The following is a 25015-nucleotide window of genomic DNA, read 5'->3' as shown; positions in this document are numbered from 1 at the left end:
ATCAATAAGCAGGATGGTAGGTTAAATCTATGTAAATAGTTGAGAAATTCACTAATAAGGTGACACACTAATTTTTGTCAGAAGAGTTAAAAAATAAGACCTAACTGTATACTATTTACAAGAGATATGCTTTTTTTTTAAATTTTTTTTTAACGTTTATTTATTTTTGAGACAGAGAGAGACAGAGCATGAACGGGGGAGGGGCAGAGAGAGAGGGAGACACAGAATGGGAAGCAGGCTCCAGGCTCTGAGCCATCAGCCCAGAGCCTGACGCGGGGCTCGAACTCACGGACCGTGAGATCGTGACCCGAGCTGAAGTCGGACGCTTAACCGACTGAGCCACCGAGGCACCCCAAGAGATATGCTTTAACTATAAGCACACATACACTGTGAGGAAAAGAGAAAGAGATACACCACGACTATACTAATTGTAAGAAAGCTGGTATGGCTATCTTCCTATCAGACAAAGCAGACTTCCAGGCAAAGATCGAAATTGCGGGAAAATACAACGATCGAGCCATCAGGAAGATACAACAGTCTTAAACGTGCACGATAGCATAGCGTCGACACCATAAAGCAAAAACAAACAACCGAGAAACAATTCCACAACCACAAGTTGGAGATTTTTAACCTTTTCCCCTCACGCTAATTGATAGGAAATGTAGGAAAAACATCCGTATGTGTGCAGAATATTAGAAGAGCATATTAACCAACTCGATCTAATTGGTATTTAAAGAATGCCAATTCTTTTTTTCCTTTTATTTATTTATTTGCGAGAGAGAGAGAGAGACAGAATGTGTCACTACCTAAGACACATTCTTTCGAAGCACCTACGATATATTTACCCAAATAAACCGTACGTTGGGCCATAAAGCTAGGTCCAGGGTCTGGTTACATGGCTGACCAGGGCTTAGCAGAGATTTATTAAAACGAACTAAACTTGGGGCACCTGGGTGACTCAGTCCGTTAAGCACCTGACTCTTGACTTCAGTTCAGGTTACAATCTCGGGGTTCACGAGATCGAGCCCCTGCATCAGGCTCTGCGTTGACTACACAGCCCGCTTGGGATTCTCTCTCTCCCTCTGCCCCTCCTCTGCGTGCTCTCTCTCAAAATAAGCAAATGAACGCTTAAAATAAGTAAGTAAAATGAACTAAACTCAGCTGAGTTGTTAAGGAAGAGTTCAGTGGGTGTCTAGATTAGCTGGGACAGCCCATCTGGATTCCCTTGGGGGCAAGGACACAGCCAGTGCCGCAGCGGTACACGGTGTTTTGTGAATCGGGACCGCTTTCTCCAGGGGTCACATTTCCTTCAGTCTCTCTCGTCCCAGCCCCAGCCTCCGACCCCAGCACTGGGGGAGATCCAAGGGTAGGATTTGCTGAAGCCTGGCGGTGACCTTAACTCACACAGACGTAAGTTTCAGCCGGTTTCAAACTCTGCCTACAGCTTAAGAGCTCGGGGCTAATAAAAGCCTTGGAGTCTAGTATTTCCAAATTTCATGAGGGCCTAGGAAAACTGAATTACAAAAACGGTGACAGTCACCGCCATTTGCTGAGCGTTGACTGTTGTCGCAGGCAGAAGACTGCATACTCCACATCGTCTATTTACTCTTGACCCAACTCTGAAGCATGGGTAAGATTTTCATTTCACTGCGGACACCTCTCACAGACGTGTACCAGAGACGTTAAGTAAGCAGCTCAAGGTCACACAGCTTCAAGCGGCAGAACTGCCGTTTCCAGCCCATGGAATTCCTGCTTCTAAAGCACCCTGGGAAGTGATCTGTGGTGCAGGGACAGACAGGACACACGCACACAGAAAGGGAATGGAACCAAAGGCGTAGCCTCGGACTAGCTCTTTGGAGCTGCACAAAGTGGGGCCTGGGTTCCAGCCAGTGGTTGTAAGGGACCCAAGAGCCAGAAGCGTGGAGTCACAGAGAGCTGTGGTTTGACCCCAGCTCTCTACTTGGTAGCTGCGATCCTGGGGAGGCCCGTAAGCTTCTTCGACCATCTGTATTCTCATCTATAACACGAGGATCGTGACACAAAGCCACGTCTGGACGTAGGGGGCAGTCAGCCCAGATGCATGCAGGGCGCTTACCTGACCAGCCTCCAGCTCAAAGTGCAGCCCTGTCCCCCCCTGGATTGGCTCTTCATGCTAATTTGGTTCTGGCTAGTACCTCCCATTACCCAACATTCTGTGTCTGCTCACTTGTCGACTCTTTGGGCTATGAGAGCGAAGCCGTACGAGGTCAGGGACCTCATCCATCCAGCTTACTGCTGAGTCGCCCTGAGCGAGCCCAGTAAATTACCAAGGATTTCAAGAAAGGTCTATCGTCACATTGTTGCTGTCACTATTACCATCTCAAGGTTGGGCACGGGGTGGGTGGAGGTTTAATGGAGCCACGATAACTTCTGAAAGGTCTGATTCTGTTCCAAGTATAGTCTGGGATTCTGAAAATAAGAAGGCATGCCTTTTTTTTTTTCTTTAAAGAAGACATGCTTTTGAAATGTCATTGTCCATATTTTTTCACACTGGGATAAAATCTGGTAAACTGCTAGAATGTTCCATCTGACGGCTAAAGTATCAGGTGGCCAACCCACATCACAAGGGAACATCTTTTACAGTCTTAGCAAAGTTTGGTTTGGGAAGACGTTGGCAAGAGGGATGGCTGCCCAACTTCCCATCCTGCTTCTAAATGTAAATCATTTACAGTGATTTGTAGTCAGGTAAGCCGCTGACTCCGGATTTCAGCTCAGGTCGCGATCTCACGGTTTGTGGGTTCAAGCCCCGAGTCGGACTCTGTGCTGATGGTGTGCGGGATGGAACCTGCTTGGGATTCTCTGTCTCCCTCTCTCTCTGCCCCTCCCCTGCTCACACGTGCTCTCTCTCTCTCTCTCTCTCTCTCAAAAATAAAATAAACCTTTAAAAGTAATAAAAAAAATAAATGTAAAGCATCTTATCCATGATTCTGAAATTAAAATGTGCCAAGGCAACACTCGAGGGACTTGAGACCCAGTTTTGATTATTACTGCTCATTTCATCAGCGCTTCGTCTGACGGCCGGCGGGTGGAAATTGTTTCTGAATTAAAGGTAAGGAAACAAACATACAGCTTCCAACTCCGGGAAATGTTCCAGAAACTGTGCCACGTAAGTCACGATGGACTGCTCGTCTGGCGTGTCAACCATGATGTCTGTTAAGAGAGACGCAGGAGTTAGTAGGACGATCAACACGTGATTTTTAAACAGGATCGAGGGACACTTGTGGCTGAAAAGTTCTGCAGACCATTGAGGGTTTTTTCTCTTTATTTTATGCTTGAGAAATTTACGCCCAGGGAGGATGAATCATTTGGCTAAAGTCTCACATCCGGCTGATGAAGAGAAGAGGCGGGATGTGGAACCCAGGATTCCTCATTCCCAAGGCTGTCCATTATTCCCTGCGGTCTGAATTCCCCCAGCGAGAGCAGCCAACTCTCAGCTGGCCCCATCAGCGAGTCTGGTGAGCCATGACCCTTACTCACTGCTGCAGGGAGTCCCAAATCAGCCCAAGTCGTGTGGAAATCAATCTGACAGACAGCCAAGCACCTTAAAAAGGCATGTACTTTCCAACTCTGGTATTCCGCGGATGGGATCTGGGCCCGAAGGAAATAATCTTGAGATGCACACTGAGCTCTATTCAGTAAGAGGTCTGCCGCGTGTTGTATGGAAACATGACTCTTTTCAAAACAACCTCAATGTCCACCAGCGGTAGACCTAAGTAAATTTGGGGACGCCCACTAGATGGACCGTTGTGCAGCCATTAAAAACACATAACAAAGACACGATAGCAACGGGCAAAGGGCTTAGGTCATCATTAACGACTTAATTCATTAATTAATCAATTCACTCAATGGTGAGTAGAAACAAGCTACAAGTACGTGATGGGGATGACGAGTACGCTTATCATGGTGACCACGGAGCACGGTAGAGTTGTGGAACCCCTACACGGCACTCCTAAAACTAATAAAACACCGTGTGTTAACTCTACTGGAATTAAAATTTTAAACATTTAGTAAAAAGTCGTAGATGCACAACCACAGCTGACTCTTGAGCAGCACGGGTTTGAGTTGTGTGGGTCCGCTTACGTGCATTTTTTGGGATCCGTTCGGTACAGTCCCGTAAATGTATTTTCTCCTCCTTACGATTTTCTTAGTAACGTTTCCTTTTCTCTAGCTTATGTGTATAACACGTATCACATACAGAACACGTGTTAGTTAACTGTTCACGCTATTGGTACGCCTTCCAGTCAACAGTAGGCTATTGGAAACTCAATTTCTGGGGGGCCAGATGTTATACGTGGATTTTCTTTTTTTTTTTTTAATGTTTATTTATTTTTGAGAGAGAGAGAGAGAGCACGTGTGAGTGGGGGAGGGGAAGAGAGACAGAGACAGAGGATTCGAGGCGGGCTCTGTGCTGACAGCAGCGAGGCTGACGGGGGGCTTGAACTCAACGATCTGCAAGATCACGACCTGAGCTGGAGTCAGGTGCTCCGTCGACTGAACTACCCAAGTCCCCTATACATGCGCGTTAAACCGTGGGCAGGGGGCAGTCAGCACCCCTAACACCCGTGTCGTTTAAGGGTCAACTATATACATATACTGAATGATCTCAATTCTGTAAAAAAGACTATAATGAGATGCATCGAAAAATACTAAGGGGTGGAAGTACAGGAAACATAACAATGTCTTCATTCGATTTTCCTGTCTTTTCCCAATTTTTCTCCACGGACGGCGTGTGTTGCAGCTGTAATACAAGTTATTCAAAAGACAGAAAGAGAAAGGGAGGGAACCAGAGTCACCTTCCGGCTCCAGGAGCCTGGGAATGTGAAGGGCCTCGTGCGCCACGCGGAAGGCCTTCTCCAGGTTTTCCCGCATGGAGTCTTCCAGGGCCTGCTTCATGTCAACCAGGCTGGGGTCGATGGCCTTGATCACGGCCAGGAAAGCCATCCCGCTTCTCCAGCTGCCCGCGAAGTCCTGCACCGCCACGCCATACCTGAAGGAGAGGGGCCGCGGTGGCCGCGACACAGGTCAGGAGGTGAATCCCCTGAGAGGTCACACGCGGCAGCCTCGAGGGTCCTCCGAGCGGGGCCAGGAGCTGCGGGCTCGCCAGGGGTGCCTCAGGCCCTGAGTCCCGGGACAGCTGTGCGCAGCACTCCCCCTCCGTTCCCAGAGACACAGAACAGAAAGGTGTATGTTACCCACACCAGCCAAACGGGACCTTGTGTTCCCAGATTCCCAGACACGTAAGGAGCAATTCCACACGCTGCTCACTCTTCAGTGGCAGGCAAACCAGCAAATAAGGGTGTGCGATAAAAATGGAGCCAGAAAGGCCCAAGTTCACCTCCCGGCCGTCCCGCCCCCCGCCCCGCGTGTTCCCAGCGCGATGGCCTCGGGCCAGTCACATCTCTCTGGCCCTCAGACTCCTCCGTTGTAACGCGGGGGCCCCGTCTGGCTGTGACCGCTTGGCAGCTGTTGTGGCAAAGCGTTAGATCTTACCCGTCAAAACGGCCATGGCACGAGGTCAACCTAACGTGTGACGCGGGGTAGCACACGGAAGCCACCAACGATCCCATTTCACAGAAATAACGTCAACAACTTAAACGTGAGGGACAAAGAGAGACAATCCTGCCAGGCGCCAACTTCCTTTGAATGCATCCCGAGACCCTGCCCATCTTCCAACGGTGGCCACTGAACTCTCTTAGAAGAAATCTGTGTATTTAGCAATCATCTGGGATTCCTAAGAAGCTGTAAAAGCGGTACAGAGCTCTCCTCTACCGTCCATCTGGCCTCCCTCGGTGCACCTCACATCACCAAGTGCATCATCAAAGGCTGGTGCTACGAGCCATTGAGCCACAGGCCTTGTCTGGATCGGTCCAGCGTCACTCCCATGGGGGTGGTATAGAGTCCAGGCCACTTTGTCAAGGACAGACCCTGTGGCCGCCACCGCCACGACGGAGACCCAGGACTGTTCCATCACCCCCACGGAACACGTCCTCTCCTTGACGGTCACCCTACCTCCTGGCAACGAGCCCTCTTCGGGTTGCTTTATTTTTAAACCACATCTGACAGATGTTTACGTTAATCAACTCTACTACGCTTGATCCCTCAGTCAAAACCCAAGGATCCAACTCTCTTCTTGTTCTTTTTTCTTTCATGGTTTATTTCCGTATACACCCGGGAGAGAGGACCCGACGGGTGAGGGAGTGCTTATTAAGTGCTGGTAAAGCACAAGGCGCTTTCGCGAGCTGACTCCGCGTCGTCCTAACTGTCCTGCAAGGCAGGCGGCGATAAGTGACCATCTCGCAGACGTGGCTGTGATGCACCAGGAAGGCCCCCGGTCTGTGCGTGGCACAGCCGGGTGGCCCCGGGTCGGGTGTGGCTCTCCCCTAGCTTTCCAGCTGTCCCCGCCACGGCCCAGGGTCCCAGGGTCCCAGGGGCTGTCGACTGGCTGCATAAGACCCTGATACAGCACTGCTGAGAGCCCTGGCCTGCTGGTGCGGGGGTCACAGCACGTCACAGCCTCCACTGTTATTGGAGTTTAGTAGGTACAGACTCTGAAAGTCACCCCGAAGCTTAACAATGAATATGTACGTGTTATAAGGATCCAAGAGCCCTTCCCGCTTTGGGATTAAATGGGGGCAAAGCCCTTTCGATCTCGTGTTCAAATTCCCCTGTCACTTTTCTGCAAACCAAACGTTCTGCGAAGACAGCTCTGCGCGTGCAGAAACTGAAAACGCACAGCGCTCCCTGCTCTCGGAGTCTGTGTGAAGTGACAGGCACATAACCTAATACATGCTGGTGCCCCCAACCTCTGCCCTCTCCCAGGGGAACCCCCCTCCCTCTGCCTGACAACAGCATGAGGGGGGAGGGAGTGACGGCTTACTTCCTCGTCTTCCTCTGCACCCACGCCAGCAGGGTCCTGATAGCCTTCCTCTGATCTTTCACAGATATCGCCACACTCCTCTCCGCGGTGGGCGTGGGTGGGAAGGAAGAGTCTGAGTCTGTGCCCCCCGAGCCAGGTGACAGGCTGGAAGATGGCGAGTTTCTGCTGAGATTGCCCGTGAGCTCCTTAATCTGGAAAGAAAATGGCATTTCAGACCCCCCGGGACAGACTTGGCGCAAATCCTCGTCTGACCCCGGGCCACAGGGAGCCTGGCTGGAGGGACCAGCGCCCGTGCAACTGGGTCTCCACGTGGGCAGAAGATGCTTCCGGTTTTATGTGACTCGTGGTGCCTACCGACACCTCATAGGAAAGCTCACCTCTTTCTGGAATCTCTCTCTTTTGTGCTTTGGCCATGCACACACGCCGGTCTTCCTGACCAGGTTCCACCTACCCCTTTCCTCTCCTGCCTATCGGTCTCAGAATGCATGATGCTGTTTCAAGGCCCATGCCTATGTGCATCCTGGTCCCGCTCTCTGGATGTCCCTTCTCTCCATCACCAAATCCCCGGCTACTCAAAACGTAGCTCCTAACACGTGGCTCTTGTGAGAAATGCGGAGTCCCAGGCCCTGCCCCTGCCCCACAGCATCAGAATCTGCATTTCAACACCACTCCCAAGGAATCCGTACGCACAGCAAAGTCCGCGAACAGGTCTAACGCACTCCTACTCATCCTTCAAAACCCGGCTCTGATGTCACTTCCTCCAGGAAGTCCTCCTCGCTCCCCTCCCTACTCTGGGGCAGTTGCCCCCGCTGAACATTCTTACAGCACTCTGCTCAGAGCTTGACCACAACCTGCACCACAGGGTTCTATGCTATGGGACTGCCCTCTGTGATCCCAGAGAGTCAGGAGGGCAGGACTTTGTGTGTGCAGAGCCCGACATAGGAGAAACTCAACAGACATTTACCGAATGAATGGATGGATGGATATCTGGGCCGGATTTAAGGCCTTGCCTTTGCACACAGCATGTTTCCAGAATCTATACAAGAGTTTAATAACAAACATTGGTCGCTGAAGCCTGTGTATAACACAATACGGTTGACAGAGGGCTTTCCCACAGAGCTGACCACTGCTCCCATTTCACAGATATGGAAACTGAGGCTCGGAGAGACAGCCTGCGATGTGTTAAGTTCAAGGCTCCCATAGAACTGAGTCTGTTGTCCCTGAACCTTGTTTGCACACATTCCCCTCGGCAACACAAGCAAGGAGACCAAAGCTCAAGCGAATCACCTTCCTGCAGGTCATTTTTACTCTTAGGAGGGCAGCTAAATAAGGATTTTCTATTTCAGAAGAGGGCATTTTAGAAGCTGAAACATCAGCTTACTCTCTCCTATTCAGGGATAAAAACTCATCAGCACAGAGCCCGACGCGGGGCTCGGACTCACAGACCGCAAGATCACGACCTGAGCCAAAGTCTGACCCTCAACTGACTGAGCCCCCCAGGCGCCCTGAGACTTGAGCAGTTTTAAACGCCACCTTCAAACTCCAGCCACAGATCCTGTGCTTCCCTATAGAATCTGCGTCTCCAAACAGAGGCTGGAGTTGGCCAAGGACAGCCACAGAAGCCTCTTCCTACTGCTTTCACTCCGGCTCTTTAATTACATCTGCCGCGCACGCGTCGTTTTAGGAAAGTAACTCCAAGTTCGATTTTTGATCACAAGCCTTTCCCAGTGTTTGTGACACTTCAGAACAAAATTATTTTCTGAAGCAAATATTTAACTCTTTAAGTCCCAAGAGGATGGCTAGACTCTTCTGGAGAACAGAGCTCGCATCACTATTAAAATCACACGGACTTTGGCAGCCGGGTTTCTCTGGTTCTTTCTCAAGAAACGGAGAAGTCAAAATATATCAGAGGCAGGATCTCCCAGTCTCCCTCGATCTGGCCCCGCTCTGTTCTGTTGGCACTAAGCGGGCTCAAGGAGATCATTACCGTGCGTTACGGAGAGGAAATTACTTTACCTGGAAGAAGAGAATTATGTTCCATATCAGCCCAAGAACCAAAGAGGGGTTGCCGTCTGCTATTTCCGCTGCGTCGATGCTAACCAGTTTTACCTGGGGAGAAGCAATTTATGAGCTTAACACGGGGTGTAACCTGTTGTTTTCTGATGCCCTCGTGGACCTGTTTCTCCTTCTCGTCTGTATCGTTCAGTGCTGCCCAAGGCCACCTCTGGGACCCCGGCGTGCAAAGCGAACGTGATTGTATTTAATAAACACGTATATTGCATTTACCACGTGCAGACCCTAGCCTCAGCTCCTTGTAAGGATGAACCCGGTTGGACCCACAAGAAGCCCACAACGCAGGTGCTCCTATTATCCCTACATCTCAGGGGAGGAAGTTTCACAGAGGCCACGTGCAATGTGGCTGGGACACACAGCCAGGAAAGGTCTGAGTCACTCTTTTCAGGGAGGGCTGGGTACGTGTCCACCGGGTCTGTCTGTATGCTACCCTAACAACACCAAACCTCCACATTCAACGCATTTTTGGACAAACGCAGAGCACCAACATCAGCAATCGTGGACCGCGATGGATAATTCTCCATTGCTCATTACAAATAGCGTATTGGGATAAGGCTTCTACCCCGAACTTCTGCATCATTCCAAAATATCCCGGTTAAAATGCATCTATTATAGACACCCTCAGGGGATTACCTATTTATTTAACTACGTTCTGACCATAGGATGATGCTTTGGTGAATCCCGAAGGCGCTGGTTCTCAAACTATGCTCCCCGGGCCAGGGGTAACAGCACTGCCTGGGATTTGGTTAGACGGCAAATTCTCTCCTAGTCCTACTGAATCAGGAAGTCCCAGAGTAGGGCCCAGGCACCTGCATTTGAACTTGCATTTGATTTTATTTTTAGTATGAAATTTATTGTCCAATTGCTTTCCATACAACACTCCGTGCTCATCCCAACAGGTGCCCTCCTCCATGCCCCTCACCCACCCTCCCCTCCCTCCCACCCCCCATCCACCCTCAGTTTATTCTCAGTTTTTAAGAGTCTCTTATGGTTTGGCTCCCTCCCTCTCTAACTTTTTTTTTCCTTCCCCTCCCCCATGATCTTCTGTTAAGTTTCTCAGGATCCACATAAGAGTGAAACCATATGGTGTCTGTCTTTCTCTGTATGGCTTATTTCACTTAGCATCACCCTCTCCAGTTCCGTCCACGTTGCGACAAGAGGCCATATTTCAGTCTTTCTCATTGCCAAGTAGTATTCCATTGTATATATAAACCACAGCTTCCTTATCCATTCATCCGTGGATGGACATTTAGGCTCTTCCCATAATTTATTGCATTCACAATTGCACCAAGAATCATAAAATACCTAGGAATAAACCTAACCAAAGATGTAAAACATCTGTATGCTGAAAACAATAGAAAGCTGATGAAGGAAATTGAAGAAGACACAAAGAAATGAAAAAACATGCCGTGCTCGTGGATCAGAAGAATAAATATCGTTAAAATGGCAATACTACCCAAAGCTATCTACACATTCAATGCAATCCCAATCAAAATTGCACCAGCATTCTTCTCGAAGCTAGAACAAGCAATCCTAAAGTTTGTACGGAACCACAAAAGACCCTGATTCTGATGTGCACGCTCAGGTTCAAGGGCCTCTGGCCACGTCATCATTTTCTCCTGCAAACAGAATCTGAGTACACAGATCAGGCGTCTGCACACTTCTTCTGTAAAGGGCTGGGGAACACACACTTAAGAGCTCGCGGGCCACCGCAGCCCTTTATCACGCTCGCTGCTTCTTCCTTCACAAGTCCTTTACAAAAGCGAGAAACCATTCTTTGGTGGGGAGAGAGGAGAATTCAAAGTAAGTCAAGGTATGCTCTCAAACCCACCCTGCGAAATTCTGCCAGCAGACTCCGGGAAGCAAGCACGGGGACAGCGTCTCGCACAAATACTCCTTTCTCCCTTTCCCTCGGGCCTTTTACAAATGTTCCACACCGCTCTCCGATCCTATCAGCTCGCCAGGGACTTCTGACAACCCCGATCAGCAGGGCTGGGCTTTCCTAGGCAGCGGGGAGAGACTCCCGAGCTCCCTGGCTGAGGTCTGTCTCGCAGAGAGTTTATAACTCGGGCAGTGGGAATTCATCACTGGCAGGCCGGGGCGAGTTGTCAACATCGCGAATAACACGGCTAATCAAATTCAGGTCCAGCGTTTCCTCTGCACACGTCAGGGGTGTCCCACGTGAAGGTCACTGTCCCATGTGATGACTCATACGCGGCCTGCTGTCTCCTGACCCCCAGGCTCTGACAGCCCCCTCCATTCGGTGGCTCACTGCACTCTTCCAATGCGGGGCGATCAAAGCGCTCGACGTGATCGTCCCGGACTTCGCTCCTACCGGGAGGAAGCCACGCGTGGCCCTCGGAGCTGGGCTTCGGGGGAAACGTTCCGAAGTGAGGAAATGACAGAGCTGCCGTGTAGGGAGGCACTGAGTAGGACGGTGGGCCAGCCCCCGGCGGGTGACAGAGGCCAGGCTTTCCTGAGCTAGTTGTGGGCTTCCCCAGGGCCACACCCGGGCGGGGGCCAGTCCTGTCTGCGCTGCCCGCCGTCCTCACCTGCCTGCCACCGGTTTCCGCTCACTGCTGCCCTGTGTGCCCCTGGTGTGACAGCACACGCAGCATCCTGTCCACGGGAGGCCTCTTTCACCGGGCTCAAAGCTCCTTAAATGTGCAGATGTGCTTCTAATGCAGCTATGTGTCCCCAACACGGAGCACACCCCCGGCCCCGCAGAAGACACTTGCTCAATGTGTCCTGAAGGGCCGTTGGAAGCAAGCCCACCATCTACACGGGTGGTTCTGACAGACGCAGTGGGAGAGTGCTGCCTACATTCTAGGCCCATCAACATGAGGCGGCTGATAGGGCAGGGAAGCCCTTAGGGGTTGACCAGCCGGAAGAGCGAGGACCACCCCCGGCAGCTGTTCCAAGGCCCTACGTTGTCACAGAAACAAAGCTCCTTGGGATGGAGGGGAGGCGCTGCTTAGAAGAGCCATGCCCAGAGCTCCCTCCCCACAGCAGAGGTGCAGGGGGCAGGGAGGCGGTCAGAGCAGGTGCTAACAGAGCCCTCGTCCCGGGCCGAGGCGCTTGGCTGAAGGCGACCCGGCCGGACACCCTCAACCCTCAACGACGCTCGGAGGCGCGCTGTGGTTTCTCACTTCCATTTTACAGATGAGGGAACCGAGGCTCGGGGAGTCTGCCTAATTCTCCCAGGTTGGAAGTAGCAGCCCCATGAGCTCGGAGGAGGCCAAGGTGGGGCCAACTCCACAGACAGGCCAGCCGTTTTCACAAATATGTGATGCGCTTTTTTTTTTTTTTTGCAACAGCTTTATCGAGCTGTAACTCACGTTCCCTTCACCCATTTAAGATACAGCAGTCAATAGTTTTCAGCATATTCCCAGAGGTACGCGCCCACCGCCACAATTTCAGAACATCTTCATCGCCTCCATAAGAGACCCCCTACCATTTAACTGTCACCCCCGCCAGTCCCTAAGCAGGCACGACTCTATTTTCTGAGTCCAGATTTCCCAGTGCTAGACTCTTCACAGGAATGGAATCATAGAATAAGTGGTCCTTTGTGTCTGGCTTCCTTCACTCGACGTAACATTTTCAAGATTCAGCCATGCAGGAGCCCGTGTCAGTACCCCGTTCTTTTTCATGGCTGAGTAATATTCCACGGCGTGGACAGATGCCATATTATTCACCCACTCATCCACGGATGGACACCTGGGTTGCCTCCACCTTCTGGCTACCGTGAACGATGCTGCTACGAACTGCACTATGCTCTTTGGCTGCCACCATCGGAGCGCCCTCCTGTGTCTGGGGCTCTCCCCACGGTACGGGAGACGGTGCCCACCTCCTTCTTCAAAAGCCGGAAGTGCTTTCTCTCCCCCATGGCAGCAGCGGGGGTGTGCGTGGGATCCAGGCACGGCAGCCCAGGCCTTCGAATCTGAATGTGTGACGCTGAGAGCTCCTTCCCGGGCGGGGGGGGCAGTGACGTTCTTCTCCCAGAGGCAGCGGGGACAATGGCAGTGGCTGTGCGCTGGGGGGAGGTGGGTCTGCAGCGGTCCTGGCACCGTGAATTCCTGGGCCCCCTCCCCGACTCCGCAGTCTATTAGGGCATTCTGTGCACTACTGGGCAGCCTTTTAACAAATTCCTTTTCTGCTGACGTCAGCCAAGGTCAGCTGCTGTTGTTCACCATCAGGAACCCCAAGTGGACCACGCCTGCTGAAGTCTTATTGCACGTGCCGATGCACCGGGCAAGCCGAGAGGGCCTTTTACCCGGGTTAACAGGTGAAACTTAACGAAAGAGGAGTTCTGGAAATTTCTCCCCTCTAGACCATCCCTGCTCGTTTGTGAAGGACACGAAACAGAGCCGAAAGCACAGAGAGAACCAATTTAAATCTAGAGAGTTCTATCCAAGAAAGAAGACATGTTGGGATTCCCCCCCGTCTCCTTTAGCCCCGCTTTGCTCCTGCTTCTCAGATAGTCTGTGTTCTAAAAGAGAGTCGCCCAAGGTGGCATGCCCACAGTCCTACTATTCAAAGGGATAAAGAAGCAAACGTCAGCTGCTAAGGGCCAGTGAGCCAGTCAGTGCCCTGGGCCGCCCTTTCCAGGCTGGGCGTCCATCCGAGTCGGTGTCTAGGTGATCAGAGAGGGGTGGGCAGGGAGGCCAGGACCATCTCTCCAGCTGAAGGATTACCTGAGTGAGTCCCATTAGGTTGAAACTTAGTTTCATTCTGCCATTTTCACAGGGTCCCCCTTTCACGCTTTCTCCCGCGACCGGCACTGAACTTCAAACTATGTCCCTTTCGTCCCAAGAAAAGCATGTGTGTTTCAAATACTTACATTGCTATCTTCCAAAAACTTAAGTGCTTTCGCTATGTTGTTCAACCGGAAAATACGATGGGATGAGGACTTGTACTCATGCAGCTGCAACACAGAACAGAGCAAAGGAGAAGTGAGCCCAACGAGACTCTCAATGCCCGGTGGTGCCGGGGGGGTGGCGGTGTGCCTTTCTTTGTCTTTACCGTGTTCGCATTAATCTCAAGAGACGGTTTGGGGCTCGCAGCTGAAATCCAGCTTATTTATGGTTCTGGGGACTTAACTCACTTGAGTCTGTGCGGGAAGGGGGTGCCCAGGCAGGTTAAACAGGGGACAGATTTGTCAAATTTTTCTCTCTGACCCGGCTCCTGGCTTTGACATTCCTCCTTCTCCGGAGACCTCCAGGGATGTGTTCTCCTCGCTGCTCTGACGGTTTTGTCAGGCAGGGAGCATCGACCGGGGCGTCCCCGCAGCTGCTAAATCACCCGGCAGGTCCATCCTAGAGGTGGCAGATGTTTCAGTTTTCCGGCCGAGAGCTTTGTGGACACTTATCCCAGGTCAGAGAGAGAAACAGACAGACAGAGACAGCCAGGCAGAGACAGACAGACAGGCAGAGATACTGAGACAGAGAAACAGAGATGGAGACACAGAGAGAGACAGAGACAGAGAGAGGGGAGAAATGCAGACAGAAACAGAGAGATGGAGAGAGTCAAGAGACAGATACGCACAGAGACAGAAAGCCAGGCAGGCAGAGACAGAGAGAAGAGAGAGAAATACAGAAACAGGTGGAGAGAGAGACAGATGAGACAGAGAGAGACAGACAGGCAGAGATAGAGGAGAGAGAAATACAGACAGAAACAGGGGTGGAGAGAGAGACAGACGAGAGAGACAGAGAGAGAGACAGGCAGGCAGAGAGAGATAGAGGAGAGAGAACTATAGACAGAAACAGAAAGATAGAAAGAGACAGAGAGCTAGGAGGCAAATACAGAGAGGAAGAGAGGTGCTTGCAGAAGCTAAAATTTTAACAACAGCAGCTGAATATCCCAAGGAAACTCTGCCACCCTGAAGCTCACCAAAGCACCTCCAGACGGGTGGCCGACATTACAAGGCAAACCAGTGGGGACCAGCTGCACCAGCTGTGAGCTGCCAGCCAAGCTCATGGGTAAGCAGAGGCCTATTCTCAGCCAGGCTCCAGAACCGAAGGCCCCCAACACAGGCCCAGCAAGGACATGGCATCTATCAGCCAGTGGCCCGGCAGCAAAGTGGGAGCTTGTGTTGCTGGGAACACAGAGCAAGGAACTGGATACGCTTTCTCAGGGAGCTCTGTGGGGACTGTGCTGTTGGCTCATTGCGGGACCTGCTGAGACACCAACACTGTTTTTACCTCCACGAGTCCACCCTTCGTGAGAGTTCACGACGTGACTCTGCACAGCCCCCTGGAGCTGCTAACAGGTGTCTCCCATTTTGCTTTTGGGAGGGTGAAGACAGGAAGAGTTAAGGGGTGTGATGAGATTCTAGCTACATTAGATCTGAAAACAGGAGGGGCTCTTGACTTCAAGCCTGTAGCTAGAACTGGATCTGGGCAGCGGGCTGGTAGAGTCGGGACCCGCATTAGCCACAACGGCTCACGGATGCCACATCAAACGCTAGACTCCACAGAAGGGTTTCTCGACATCACCACCACTGGCATTTGGGCCAGGTCATTGTGCCCTCTCCGTGGACATCTGGCAGTAGTATCCAGTGACATTTTTGGCCGTCACACCTGGGGGTGCTCCTGGCACCCAGGGGTAGAGACCATGAATGCAGTGCCCAGGACTGCAAATGTCGGACCCAAAATGTCAACAGCATTGAGGTTCCCCGCTCGGGGAATGGGAGAGAGATAACCAACCCATACACGGCAGACATAAGCGACATGGACATGTATGGTGAGGGTCCCAAATGCAATGAACCTCAAGATGGGCTGCTTCGATTCAATGTGGCTTATACAGTGGCCCCTCCTTACTCGTGCTTTCACTTTCACCAGTCTGTCACCCGCGGTCAACCGCGGCCCGGAAGCAGATGATCCTCCTTCCGACGAGTGGTCAGAGGGTCAACAGTGGCCTCATGCTATGTCACAGAGCCCACATCACTCACCTCATTTTACCTCATCACATGGGCCTTTTATCACCTCACATTGTCACAAGAAGGGCGAGTACAGTACGTTGAGAGAGACCGTATTCAAATAGCTTTTATTACAGTGAATTGGCGTAATTCTTCTAATTTATTATTGTTAATCTCTTCATGTGCCTAATTTAATTTTTTTCAATGTTTGTTTATTTTTGAGAGAGAGAGAGAGAGACAGTGTAAGCAGGGGAGGGGCAGAGAGAGAGGAAGACACAGAATCCGAAGCAGGCTCCAGGCACCGAGCTGTCAGCACAGAGCCCGACGCGGGGCTCGAACCCACCAACCGTGAGATCATGACCTGAGCCGAAGTCTGCCACTTAACCAACTGAGCCCCCTGGGTGCTTCTTAATGTGCCTAATTTATAAATTGAACTTAATCAGAGGGATGTACGTATAGGAAAAAACAGTATATATGGGGCTTAGTACTGTCCGCAGTTTCAGGCATCCACTGGGGGTCGTGGAATGTATCCTCCGCAGATAAGGGGAATGATTATACTACTGAGAAGGTTCCAGAAGCCAGCAGTTGTAATGGAATTCAGTTGGGAAGACGACTTTCTCCTCAATCTTCCAGATCCTTCCTATCGTTCATGTTAATACAATGGCTGAAGAGCTAAAGTTTAACGATCTAGTTCCAATCTTTACCCTTCAAAGACTTACAGAAAACACAGGGCATTTATTTATTTACTTACTAAAGTATATTTACTTAAAAAAAAAAAAAGGAGGACACTGCTTCGTTACACATGATTGTATCACTCTTGGTCACTGGGAAAGGAATGTCACCCTTCCTAAGTTTCTTGTCACAGGACCACGCATGGCCAGGTGGGTGCACCCACGTACAGTTCTGTGCTGCAAAGAAACCTTGATCAGTGTTTGCCTTCGCCTTTTATTTCTCCCTGACTCTTTCGTGACATACGTACCAGATTCCGCCCAGACAGGACTTCTAACAAAGCCATTAGGATTTTGCCATCTTGGATATCAATGAATAAATCTTTAACTTCTAGGGGTGGGTCGCACTGTGGAAGAAGGGGGGGGGGGAGGAAGCTGATTAGTGACCCGTATAATCCCCAAAACTGTTCCCAAGCTTCAATTCTCCCCCAAGGGAAGATGTCTGGACCTCCAGATCTGTCTGCGGGCAGTCCCCGGGGGAGAGAGGGTGCCGGCAAATCAAGGGGGAGACTCAGCACCAGAGCGCAGCTCAAACAAGTGACCCTGGAGGGCGTTGGGACCCTGAGATCTGAGACCCCCCCCCCAAGTGCCATTGTATCCACGCTTCTCTTTAAGGGGAGAAAAGAATGGCATGTCTTGATGACAGGCCTCCAAAGAATAAAATAATGCCAGTTGGACTCACGTGAAATTACCTGGTGTAAGCCCTTCGCTTTAGATTTGGGGACACTGAGGCTCAAAGAGGCTAGGTGACATGCCCAGTGTTTGGTCAAATCGGCTCTTTGTACAGTCAGTCCTGTTTCTTCATCGGGACTCACTGGCTGCGGACAGGCGGTGCCCAGATCCCCACCACGATGGCATGACCCTGGGTCAGTGACCCTCTGGGCCTCGGTACAGACGTCAGCAGGGCTCCCCCTCCCACAGCCTCCCCCCCTTCTCTGATACTGCTTCGTCTCTGTATGTGCATCTTCCTGAGGTGCCAGCTGACACGTCAAGATTCAGTCTAACTCCGGAGGCGGTGGGACCCTTGGCAGAGGAAGCCAGGAAGGTCGCTAGCGTGTGTGACTCAGTTGGGGGCATTGGGGGCCGGGTTGACAGACTGCTGGTCTCCCGAGTGGCTGGACGGTTGGTGGGGGGGGAACCCTTCGTCCCCACCAAATGTGTAGGCCTGTTCAGAAGTCAAAGGTTGGGAGGCTGATTTATCTGTAGATGTTCTTGTCTATTTATATGTTTAGATACAAAAATAATACATTCTTACCGATCAAACTAACTAAAATCATACTAAAAAGTTAATCAGCATTTTTTTTTTAATTTTAGAGATAGAGGTGGGGGGAGAGGGTCAGAGGAGAGAGAGAGAGAGAGAGAGAGAGAGAGAGAGAGAGAATCTTAAGAAGGCTCCACACTCAGCATGGAGCCAGACTTGGGGCTCGAGCCCATGACCCTGGGATCATGACCTGAGCTGAAATCAAGAGTGGGACGCTCAATCGACTGAGCCACCCAGGAGCCCCTTAAAAAGTTCATCAGCATTCTGAATGCCACTCTCTCTGTTCCTCCACAAAACTGGCTTCTTAAGTAAACCAATGTCATCTCAGGACGAACTTCTTACCTGCTCCACTGAGAAGCAAGGGAGTCAGACATACCTGAGTTCAAGTCCAGGATCTACCCTCAACAGGGACTCGGGCATCTTCCTGACCCTCCCTGGGCCTTAGAGGCCTGTTTTGCAAGATCTCAGAGCACAGGGGCTAAAATGAAACGAGATCCTGTAGGGACAGTGCCTGGCACAACTCCTGCCTTCCCAGATGAACGAGTCAGGAAAACCAGCTTGTTAAGTGGCTTCTTTCCCGCAGAGTCTTGGGGTGTTCTCTGCAGTGAGGCATTTCATCCAGGGGGTGCATGTCTCATGGCTATAAGTGGGAAAAAGGAGATGATCCTTGGCTGGAACCCCTCCACAGGGAACGGCCCTGAATCACCCTCTCTCCGCCCCACTGGCTTCTCTCTCTGGGTTTACCGGGTTCGCCCAAGTTCCGGCCTCTCGCTGGGGGCAGAGGCAACTGTGCTCACATGAACTGGAGCGTGAAGGGGGCCTGGGTGGGAAAAGCCGGAGAGGTCCACTGTCTAGGGGAACTGGCACCATGCTGTGTCCACCGAGAGTCTGGCTGGACGTGTGGCCTGGAGCTCCCGGGGCTGCCTGGAACTTGTCGGTCAGACGCTCCAGCACCGGGATTTGCAAATGTGTTTCCCGGAACCCTAGACTTTACTGGAGCAGCTTCAGGGTCCCCTGTGGGGACCGAGGGGTGCCGAGAAAGAGTCTGACCTGCTGCACCCCCTTTGATCAGAGAGGCTCCGTTCTTACTGGCCTTTCTTTAGGGTTCCAAGTAACACTTTGCTTGAAGAAAGGTTTCTGTTGACTGAACCAGCTTGATAATACTTCCTTTAATGCAGTATGATTAGAACTTACTGTACAGAATCTCAGGGAATGGCGGTTCCAGAAATGTGTATTTTTTTAATTTTATTTAATTTTTGAGAGAGAGAGAGAGAGAGAGCAGGGGAGGGGAAGAGAGAGAGGGAGACACAGAATCCAAAGCAGGCTCCAGGCTCCGAGCAGTCCGCACAGAGCCCGATGCGGGGGCTCGAACTCACGAACCGCAAGATCATGACCTGAGCCGAAGTCGGACGCTCAAGCGACTGAGCCACCCAGGCGCCCCAGAAATGTGTATTTTTAATAAGCCCCAACCCCAGCATGATTCTCTGTTTCCCTTTTGGTAGTGGGGTTTTTGGCAACATTAGAACAGCTGGGCAGGGCGCTCTCTGCGCTCCTGGGTACATGAATGAGGTGTTCACACAGGAGACACGATCTCTGTAACCGGCCAGAGACCCAGGGGTGAGGGAGGTCTCAGAAACATGGAGGAGTTTTGGTCTGGGCACCTTTTCCCTCCGGGAAGGCCTCCTTCCCGTGACAGCTTTGGAGAATTCCTGTTTTTGTTTTTTGTTTTTTTATTTTAAATTAAAAAAAATTTTTTTATTAAGGAAGGTGGCATTTCCTTACCCCATATACGAGCCCCTTGACCCCCAGTTTGTCCAAATACAGGGCGATTCCTCCCACAGGTGCACAGAAGAGGGATTTGCTTCAAGGGCAAAAGCGACTTTGAACCAAGAGGCAAATTATTTTCTTTGCAAACTCCCACAGATCCTTGGGCACATTCCACACGGAACATGACGGCGTCGGGTTACGGAGACTCTTACGGAAATGTTGTTCCTGCTAATGCGAGGCAGAAAACGTGATGCCCGAACAGAACACCCCCTGATAGATGGACTAACAAAATTTCCAGTTACCAGCCCCGGCCGTGGCCAAGCCTTGCTTTTGAGTTGAATCTGGAGGGTAATTTCCACTGACAGTGTCTGTAAGAGCCTCGGCGGCAGCAAATGGGGCCTTGGCCAGAGTCCATCCTGCGAGATGGCAGAAGGAGAAATTGAACCTGTTCCAGCGAAAACACTGCTCGGGCCCCAAACGTTCCACGGGCTTCATGAGATCGGTATGGCCGAGTAAACAGCACCCCCAGGGCTTTCTTCATGATCTAACTCCTTCGGTAAATTAAGGAATTTTTCCAGAAGCCCGAGACTCAGTAAATATTTCTAACGGCCTTCAAATTTCAGTTAAGCCCAAGTCCCCGAGGGGTTCCCGGGTTTCCTTGACATGAAAGGTTGGCCTTGAAAGTCTCAGGGTTGGAAACATGGCTGTTAATTTTGCCCTGTTTATTAGGCATCGGTTTCAGGTGCTATCTGATTTATCCTCAGAGCGGGGCTACCCACCTGCCCCGGAAAAGGGACAGGAGCGTGGCCACGGAGGCAATCCCCGATAGGAGGATGCTCACAGAGGCTCGCCGAGGGCGGTGAGTGAGTGCGTGGGTATTTGGGGCCTTACCCACTGTCCTTTTCTGTATTTATTTTTCAATAAGAAAGAAAGAAAGAAAGAAAGAAAGAAAGAAAGAAAGAAAAAGAAAAAAATAAAGAAAAAAAGAAAGAAAAAGAGAAAGAAAGAAAAAAAGAAAGAAAGAAAAAAAAAGAAAGAAAAAAGAAAGAAAAAAAAGAAAGAAAAAAAGAAAGAAAAAGAAAAAGAAAAAGAAAGAAAGAAAGAAAGAGAAAGAAAAAAAAAAGAAATATGCCATAGCCACACTCCATCCACCAGGAGGAATTTCCAGCTATCCTGACGCACATCAGGCATTAATTTAGGAGTTCGGCGAACTCAGATCGGGGGAACGGTTTTCCTTTTTTTCCAAAAATAACACTTCGCTTTATGAGCACTGCCGAAAATGTACCAATAGTCAAAACAAGTGGCAAATGATTTACGGTGCTTCATCCCAAGGAGGTCGGGAGTCCTCCTGGGTCAAGGGGAACCCATCGTCCAGGTGCCAGGTAGAGGTGTGGGTGGTCAAGGGCTGCTCGGGAAATATTACGGGTCTAAAGGTAAACTACACGAATTAGAATTTTGGTCAAGCGCTGCGCTTCCGAAAAACCACCGTTCTTTTCTCGGGGATCTAATCATTTCAGCGATTTCCTCCATGAACTTTTCTTTGGGGCTACCTCCACGGGCAGTCAATACTTGCTCTCGTACCTTTCAGGTGGAGAGAAGAAAATCCATACGCCTAACCTCACTGAGAACGCTACCAGCTCTACAAGGAGACGAGGCGACGGGGCTGCGTCTATGTGGAGAAGCAGATCGTGGAATTTAAGAAGAAATGACAGGACTGAAATGAATCCTGATAAATCAGCTGTCTTGTGAAGAGAAAAAGAATCTCTCCTTCCCCAGCCGGGGGATGAGGGTTGTCATGGGGATAGAAGGAGATGTGTGCTGCACTAAGCAGGGTGCCTGATGCACCAAACGGGGCAGGTCACACTGTTGATCGAAAGCAACATTATGTGATTAACCAGGGGATCTGGCTTTGTCACAAGGTGTCGAGTCCTTGCATACATCAATCCGGATACCTACAAGTGGCTCTGGCTGAGAATCCCCTGCCATCCTCCCAGTACGGGAAGCCCAGCCCTGTCCCCACCCCAGTCCCTGTGTCCAGGAAAGCCCTTGGGGTGTTCAGGAATAAGTGTCTTCTAACATTTGTTCATTGATTCCTATTTAAAGATAGACCCTCTCCTTCCCCAACTGGGCTGACAACCCCACGATGGCAGAACCACGTTCCCACACTGAGCTTGACGCTTGGTGGTTAAAGGCACTCAAGCAGACGTTTCAACGAACGGGCGCAGAAAACGACAGCCGGAAATACAGAGCCACCCTTTCCCCCCCTCCCCGCACTACGGGGCTGTGCGCTCGGTCACGGATGAATCTATCACTTAACAAAAACCCACGCGCCCCGCTTACCTTCTCTAGATGCAGATTTACCCATCGAGTAAAGGTTCTCTTCTGCACATTTTCCCTCTCAACTGAAAACAAAGAAAAGCCATTAGCTGAGTATAAAGAACTGTGTGCAAAATGCTTGAAACCCTGCTCATCCCCAGCCCAACCCCACAGCATCTTCACTAGAATAAATAACCATGAATTCAGGGGCGCCTGGGTGGCTCAGTCGATCATCTGACTTCGGCTCAGGTCTCGATCTCCCGGTCTGTGAGTTCGAGCCCCGCCTTGGGCTCTGTGCTGACGGCTCAGAGCCTGGAGCCTGCTTCTTCGGATTCTGTGTCTCCCTCTCTCTCTCTGCCCCTTCCCTGCTCACATTCCGTCTGTTCTGTCTGTCTCTCTCTCTCTCAAAAATAAACATTCAAACAATGGTTTTTAAATAGCCATGAATTCAGACACACGGAACAAAACTGTCACGCAATTAGTAAGGTTACTCGCATTTTACAGATTAAGAAACGGAGGATTAAATAGCTTAAATACAGCCAAGATGGGACCCGGACCTGGATCCTGTGTGTGGCATTGGCCGGCTGGCTGCCCAGGACCCGGACCCTGGGTAAGGGGGCTAGCGCCTAGGTCTGGGTGCTCGGCCGGACACAGAAGCAGCCTCCGCAGCCCAGGCTGCTAGGCCACTCTGGAAGCTTCCTTGAAATGTCTGAGCCAGATGACTCCTGAATCACTCAGCTCTGGATTTCAACATTTTGGAAGAACGCGTCGCATATGCTTAAAACCATTTCACGTTTCTTTAGCAATAAGAAAATGGGAGGCAATTTATCTCCCGGGGGAGAAAAAGGGCTACGGTTTTCTGTAATGGCTATGGTTCTTTTTTCCTCTCGGCCTCATTATTAGGTAGATAGCGGTGCCCATAAATCAAATTTTAATATTGTAGCTTTCAATCTTTTTAATTGAAGATCTGGCAGACAGTACTTAGGCGCGTAACTGCTTTTCTCTCGTTTTTCCTCCTTTGCTGTAAGAAAAGGTCACTTAGTAAGTCGGTGTAAGAACTCAAGAGCTAATCCCAGTAAACTGTGTTTTGTGGGTAGAAGAGGAAGAAGGGAAAAGAGGTGGGTAGAAATGGAGCTGCGGGGGGGAGCATTTGCTGAGGGCCATGAGGTACAGAGTCTCGGAGCTTTCCAGAAGACTGGAGAGTGCCCTGATCCCGGCCCCACTTGAGACCTTTCTGCCTGTGTATCATTTGCTATGGCGTGGGTGTTCCAGAGCTTAGCCGCCGTCCCTCGGTTGATGGCACTTAGCTCTTTCCACTTTGTCACTGTTACGGGCCGTGTTGCAGCCAGCACGATTGCACGAGTGCCCTGCTGCCTGGTTCTTTGTGCACAAGCAGACGAATCTATGTCTCAGGCCTGACAGCTAAAAGCGGGGCTGCAGGGTCTTAGTGGTGGGCACATTTACAATTTTAATAGCTACTTCCAAATTGCCCTCCCCAAAGGCTGCCCCGGTGTATACTTTCACCCCCACCTGTCTTTAAACAAGTTTATGGGATTGTAAAGTATTTACACACACATTCAAACACTCAGGCTGGTTTCTCCATATGGCTTCAGGGAGAGCGAAGGACGTCCCCTGAAACAGAAGTGCATTCAGTGAAAGCCTGAGAGAACCTCATTTGGACGGCTGGTTTAACTGTGTGGAAGGAAGTGGGTGTCTATCCATCCACCCACCCCATCTGTCTGTCCATCCATCCATCCATCCAACCATGTACCCATCCAACGTTCCTTCTTTATTTTCTTCCTTCCATCCATCCATCCATCCATCCTTCCTTCCTTCCTTCCTTCCTTCCTTTTTTTCTTCCTTCCTTCAATCCATCCATCCATCCATCCATCTATCCATCCAACCATGTATCCTTCCTTCTTTCCTTCCTTCTTTCCTTGCTTCCTTCCTTCCTTCCTTCCTTTTCTTCTTCCTTCCTTCAACCCATCCATCCATCCATTCATCCATCCATCCATCCATCCATCCTTCCATTCTCCCAGCTGATACTTAGTCCATAACCATTACATGCCAGGAACTACACCAGACCCTGTGGGCAAAATCAGAGAATAAAAAAAAAAAAATGCTTGGAATCTGTACTCCAAGAATTCACAGCCAAGTAGGAGAGAAAACATGGATGCTACAGGGCACATATGCAAGGAGAAATAAGAAATTTCCAGGGCTGATGGGGATGAGGGGAGGTGATTTCAGACCCCAGGGGGTACTCCTCCGGGGGCCCTATGAGGATCTCACAGTAGAAGTGGGACACGGAGGGGCTCCTGCAGGCAAGGGCAGTGTCCCAGCCCCGCCCTGGTCCACAGTCAACCTGTGGGAGGCCTCATTTCCATTCCAGCCATGGCCTGGGGGGCAGGGGGGGGGGCGGGAATCTGAGCACAGATTAGCTTCGACAGCAAAGCTGACCCACGGGAGGGGAATGTGATGACTGAAGATACCAGGGGACCGTGAAACTAAATCACAAATAACAGATGAGTCCCAAACTGAAATAGGGAATGGAGACCATAATTTCTGAACCTGAAACTGGGACACATCGCTCAATACACAGGGGAGAGAGAGACGGTGAGAATTTGGGTTGCCTCAGAACACCCAGCTGAGAGCCACACACACCACTAGCTGTGCGACCTTGGGCAAGTTCCTGACTTTCAAAATCCCTTTGCCTCAGTCTCCCCTCTCCAGAAGGGGGAAAGCTGTGCCTTCTTCACGGGCATGCGGTGAAGATTCCAGGGCATCACCCCAAAAGGCAGCCCCGGTGGTTGACCTCACAGCCACACAGCAAGGCCTGGAATCGCAGTATTTCGTTCGGTGTCTCACCACAAAGGTCTGATCGTGACCTTCTCCATTTCGAAATGCCCACCCCCATCCTGCAGGCTCTTTCTACGTCTGGCCTGCCAAGACTCCGTAAACTTTATATAGTTTCCATAAATCCAGTGGCCCCTTTCTTTCCGCCGCACCTATCACATTGTAAAGGTGTAGGGAACCATTTT

At 50.8% G+C, this 25015-nt stretch overlaps 1 protein-coding gene across 5 annotated transcripts in view; it reads right to left on the bottom strand.

Annotated features, from left to right (window-relative positions):
- Positions 1–25015, bottom strand: part of CLMN (calmin) — a 110107-nt gene that overhangs the window by 13585 nt on the left and 71507 nt on the right. For all 5 annotated transcript variants that reach the window (XR_007453605.1, XM_049612216.1, XM_049612217.1 and 2 more), the window contains exons 2-8: positions 22002–22063; positions 16885–16980; positions 13830–13913; positions 8933–9025; positions 6917–7107; positions 4833–5026; positions 3107–3189 (exon numbers count right to left, since the gene is read on the bottom strand). Coding sequence is in view for 4 of the 5 variants with exons in the window: in XM_049612216.1 (XP_049468173.1) it covers positions 3107–3189; positions 4833–5026; positions 6917–7107; positions 8933–9025; positions 13830–13913; positions 16885–16980; positions 22002–22063 (803 nt within the window). In the remaining variant the exon portion in view is untranslated. The remainder of the gene's footprint in view (positions 1–3106; positions 3190–4832; positions 5027–6916; positions 7108–8932; positions 9026–13829; positions 13914–16884; positions 16981–22001; positions 22064–25015) is intronic.

This window comes from Panthera uncia (genome assembly GCF_023721935.1).
Source record: "Panthera uncia isolate 11264 chromosome B3 unlocalized genomic scaffold, Puncia_PCG_1.0 HiC_scaffold_1, whole genome shotgun sequence".
NCBI classification, from domain to species: Eukaryota; Metazoa; Chordata; class Mammalia; order Carnivora; family Felidae; genus Panthera; species Panthera uncia.
Note: the sequence above shows the minus strand (reverse complement) of the source record. Positions and strands in the feature narration are given on the sequence as shown.